The following is a 5,000-nucleotide window of genomic DNA, read 5'->3' on the forward strand; positions in this document are numbered from 1 at the left end:
TTAAAAAAAAGCTTGAGTGTTTTTTTAAATGCATACTGTTGAATTATAATTGTAAGTGTTATTGCACTGGTGTTGCTCCTGTTTTTTTTTTCCTTTTTTTTTTTTAACAAATGGCTAACTTTACCCTTTGACTCCCAAGAGTGATCAATTTGGAAATTCTCCTCACAATTTAAACCAATGTCTGGTAAACAAGTATTGAAATAAAGATTATTATCAGTTAAGGGATATTTTGATATAACACCAAATTCTCATGACTAGCAGCTAATTGAATCTATGGCACCAGTTAGGAGAACTGTTAGATCATGGCAGTGAAAGGATTAAACTTTTCTAAGCAGTAGTCCTTAAAGTCCTTATATTTGATTAGGCACTGTACTTTAATAATATTTTGTTAGCTGATAGATCAGATTAGAAAAGCTAATGGGACTTATTCGCATGGCAGCCATATTGGCCATAGACAATAGAATTCGTACCCCGAGCCTTGAGTTGAAATGTTTGCGAACGAGTTTCAGTGGGGCAAAAAAAAAGTTTTCAATCCAATAACTTGGGACTCAAGATGGCCGCTGTATGATTAAGGCGCGCGATGCAAAGATTGTAAACAAGCGCTGCCTTATTAGCTTATCACGTTAAAATGCTGTAAACAAAAACAACAAAAGTTGGTTGTAATATTGCATCTGTGATTTAACATTTACTTTATCCTTTTTGATTTTTTTTGATGGTCTGAATAGGGTATCTACAAAGCAAATACTAAATTCTTGATTGTAGGATGGCCAAAGTGGACTCTGCTCCCCAAATGTTGGTGCTGACTACAGGAAAATTTGATGATTTTTTCAGAGTTCACTGAGACGAAGTTGAGAGAATCATTCATACAAACTTTACATAAGCCTGTGAGGCGTTTCATTATTGCCATATGAGAGAAGTAGCTTCTCCTTTATGGCAAGTTTACAACAATTGGTAGACTGCAAAACAGTCGGTTTTTATGACACGAATTCTCCCACGCTTTGCACGCTAGCCTCACACGCCCAATCTCACTCTTCATTTTCGCCCTCCCTTATAAACTATAAAGTTTGTGGGGATAAGGGCCAATGTATTTCTCCTTTGATGGTTCTCCTCCAATTAGAAAACATATTGGAGTTGAGAGGTATAACAAAGTGTCTTGTTGATAGTCACTTGTGCATAATAATAATAAATAATAATCATCATCATCATCATATTGCTTTGATGAACCACACAATGTTTTTTGAAGTTCATTTTTTAATAAAGACAATACATATTTTGGATAAGACATCATTCATCTTCAGTTGTACAGTGAGAATAAAGTGAAAATATGCAATAAATTCCTAGGTCAAGCATCAGGTAAGACATATCCATCATCAGTTGTACAGTGAGAAATACAATGAAAATATGCAATAAATCCTCAGGTAAAATATCTTAATTTATCAGTTTCATACTAATTGGTCTCCTTTCTTAGCTTAAGTAGTTTTACTCTTTTTTTTTTGGTTTGCGCCTTCATCCTTAATTATTCTCATTAATATCTCACTTTGTTGTACTTTTATTGCATATTTTCATTTTATTTCTCACTGTACAACTGACGGTGGATGATGTCTCGTCCAAAACATGTATTGTCTTAATTGAAAAATGAACTTCAAAAACATTGTGTGGTTCATCAAAGCAATATCCTACTTCGTAATAATAATGTATTCATTTCTATCACGCCAGCCACATTAAAATATGATCGCCGGCAAGACCTCGAATTACTGTTAGCTAAAACTTTAACTCGACTCAGGAGCCTACTAATATATATATATATATATATATATTAGTACTAATACATATATATATATATATATATATATATATATATATAACCAAAAAATGGGTAGAAGTCCCCATCAACTTAAAAGTGCTCAATAGTTGAACTAGAGCAATAATTAATTGGTAATGCAAGAGTGAGGTTATTTGGTCATTTAATCGCTACTCTGAGTTTCATGCTCCATACGGAGCAATCTTCAGGCAACTGCCAGAAAAAACGGTTACAATCAAAGATATTTGAAAATACAGAACAATACACAATAGATGCTAAGTTTGTTACGTGACGTGTCACACGGGATCTTCATCATTAACTAAGTGAAAACATTTTTCAAGAGAAATTTCCTAGCATGTCTACAACCCGATACAAGCTCATTTCTCCTGTTGAGAGTTGACATTTCTGGCCTGCGCAATATGAAAAATTTCTCCCAAAGACACAAGTTGCATCTCTTAGTTACATTCGAATAAGACCTAGCTTGTTTCACTTTCCGCCATCTAATGTCATATGCCATGTTCCGATCTTTTAAGCTCCATATGTACTTACTAAGCTCGGTAGCACGTTTGTACCGCTCATTACGAAATGAACATGTATGGTTTCTGTATCTTAATTTAAAAGCAGTGTCACAAAGTCCGATGTAGGTTTCCTTCGTGGTGTTAGTGGTGACTTCAGCCTGGTAGATGACATTTTCCGCGTTGCAGTTTCCATCCATAGGGCACGAGTTGGGTTTCCGGCAATTACAGTTTTTCTTTTCATTATTGGTGCGCGTCGATTTGTTGAGTTCAGCTTTGTTATGATTAGATATTATTTTTTCGATGTTACCCATGCAGCTGTAACTTAATTTTAGTGTGTTACGGTTAAACATTTTATGAAGGGGGTTAGATTTAGGGAAATGCTTATCGATAAGTGAAAGGAAGCATTTCCCGACGTTTGTTGCCGCGCTCTTGCTATAGGGCGGGTTAAACCACAGAATATTTCTTCGTCTAGAGTTTTGCGGACGGGGTTCCTGGCTCGGCGTGAAAGACAGATTATAGTGGTAGCCACTTTTGTTAAGTGCTTCTTGATAGACCCCCTCTCCTGGCAAGAGAAATTCAGTGCAAATTATATATCTATATATATCTACTTATATTAATAACTAAATAAAAACGCACACATCTGAAGCACTTTTTCATGATTTCCAGTTCCTCCTATTCGTGACCAGTTGACAACTTTAAATGTGCCTCGAAACGGTTCTTGGCCTTGCTTCGTAAAGGAAAAGCGTCTTTATGTCTACGCTTTCATTTGATTTGATTTGATATTCACAAGTTTATTTAACAACATTCGCCCACTGTCTATAAATCTTTGGTCCTGACAAAGAGCGAACAAGAATTCACCTTCAATGTCCTCACAAGAGCGCTTGAAATGGTGGACAAGGTGAGCTTGATATAATAATGGATCGTTGCTATAAATAGTAACGTTCAAGTGGGGTAACTCCACGCGTTGAGACAGTACACCAATACTGAAAGATTTCGGAGAAAATCCGTCGGCAGATTTCTCGACTGCAAAGTGTATTAAACCGTTTTCCTGCATCAAGTAATCAATATTTGATCTAAGAGGTTCAAATGGAAACCAATCCGCGATGATCACATTGCCGGGGAACAAATTCTCGCTTTCCCGTCGAAAGATCACATCGCAAATGTAGGCCTTTGTGCATGACTGAATTTCCACCGAATCGATGTCGACAATTTGCTGCGATCGTTGATTCGAAGTGGCGGCAAAGCAGCTTAAAAGAACTTTCTCCAAAAGAAGAATGCTTTCATATTCTTGAGATCGGCGTAAAGCAAACTCCGGCCTCACGACGCTTGTAAATCGTACTCTGTCGTGCACAGGATTTTGCTTCCGCACGAAATCGATTAAAGCTTGTGAGAGCAATTTATTGATTCCTTGGCCTCGTAACTCTGGTAAAGTTCGTCCTGCTCGAGTTACAAGTGTCTTACCGTCGTCAATAACAGAACCAGCGACCAGACTTACGAGTTTGTCGCCGGAGAAAGCAAGCATTACATGCAAATTATTCATCGTCATCCATGTGTGGTACGTCGCTGGCAGATAATCGTATCCTTCGTAAATTCCTTCTGACAATTTCAGAATGTTGTCGTAGTCGCTCGGTCGAGCCAAACGTATATTGATATCTTGGGTCATTATTTGCTAAATAATGCTGAATAATTTACACTGCTTCCTGTCTGATATATCCGTTATATATCCTATTGTTATATATCCTATCGTTTAATATTTCCTTGCCCGCTTTGGTCACGCAAGCCATATCTTTGCTCAATCACCATTCTACCCTCGGCTCGCCCTAGGCAGCCCAAGTTCGCGTCACTAGAGAGCGTGTAATAATTGATTTCTGGTGGGAAGATGACCTTTTAGTGCAAGCGGTGTTGCGTTACAGGCGGCCGTTGAGAATTTAAACGTCTTAAACGCGTTGTAAGACTTTGTATGGGAAAAATACCGTCGATTAAGCCTAAAAAACGCTCAATTTAACGTTCATTCAATAAAAGGGATGAAAATGACTCACCTCTGGTGTATTCTTGTGCCTTTTGGTGCTTATTTTACCGTTTCGGAAATTCCGTGTTTTCAATGTTCGTCTTAGAAAATACAAAACAAAACCATATTGTTCGATTTATATCCTTTACTACTCTTTTACGGCCCAGATACAGAAAGTGCTTTGCCATATCTTAATTTATTGGATCTTAACTTACTGTTAATAAGCAAAACAAATTTGTATACGATGTGGCTATTTGAACGACGGGATGAAATAAAAAGCAATGTTATTAACGTTTTGGCTGTTTTGACTGCCATCTGAATTTACAAAATCTTACTTTTGCTTAGACACCCTACTTCACAGTGATCCATAAACAAACGTCTCCATTTCAAAATTTACCTTATAATTTAGTGACAAAATACAAAGAAGAAGCGTTTCTGAATTTTATATTGCTTAAATATACGTTTCAGGGGCTGTATCGCAGATCATATTGCAAGATTTCGAGGGACAAACAAAGAGTATTATAGTATTTTCGAAATTGGCCCATTTTTTAACCGAGAAGCGAGAATATACCTGAACATTATAGGCTCTTTTCACGAGGCGGGGACGGGAAAAAGGTCAAACTCAAACACTGATTTCATATAGATGTACGGCTTCACTTGACCAGTCCTCTTC

General features: G+C 37.1%; 3 protein-coding genes across 3 annotated transcripts in view; 1 reads left to right on the forward strand and 2 right to left on the reverse strand.

The window, feature by feature from the left end:
- Positions 1-670, forward strand: part of LOC138049078 (cilia- and flagella-associated protein 70-like) — a 41,248-nt gene extending 40,578 nt beyond the window's left edge. Inside the window, exon 31 of the mRNA XM_068895198.1 lies at positions 1-670. This exon is cut by the window's left edge and continues 274 nt beyond it. The gene's annotated coding sequence lies outside the window, so the exon portion shown is untranslated.
- Positions 671-1,947: 1,277 nt separating this feature from the next.
- On the reverse strand, positions 1,948-4,121 carry LOC138049082 (histidine N-acetyltransferase-like). Its single transcript, XM_068895201.1, has one exon. It carries the CDS (start codon positions 3,980-3,982, stop codon positions 3,074-3,076), a length of 909 nt encoding a protein of 302 aa, XP_068751302.1. The 5' UTR covers positions 3,983-4,121; the 3' UTR covers positions 1,948-3,073.
- Positions 1,948-5,000, reverse strand: part of LOC138049081 (histidine N-acetyltransferase-like) — a 4,069-nt gene continuing 1,016 nt past the window's right edge. The window contains exons 1-3 of the mRNA XM_068895200.1: positions 4,899-5,000; positions 4,359-4,428; positions 1,948-2,881 (exon numbers count right to left, since the gene is read on the reverse strand). The exon at positions 4,899-5,000 is cut by the window's right edge and continues 1,016 nt beyond it. Of these exons, the coding sequence (XP_068751301.1) occupies positions 4,950-5,000 (51 nt within the window). The 3' untranslated portion in view covers positions 1,948-2,881; positions 4,359-4,428; positions 4,899-4,949. The remainder of the gene's footprint in view (positions 2,882-4,358; positions 4,429-4,898) is intronic.

The sequence above is a fragment of the Montipora capricornis genome, chromosome 5 (genome assembly GCF_036669925.1).
Source record: "Montipora capricornis isolate CH-2021 chromosome 5, ASM3666992v2, whole genome shotgun sequence".
Taxonomy (NCBI): domain Eukaryota; kingdom Metazoa; phylum Cnidaria; class Anthozoa; order Scleractinia; family Acroporidae; genus Montipora; species Montipora capricornis.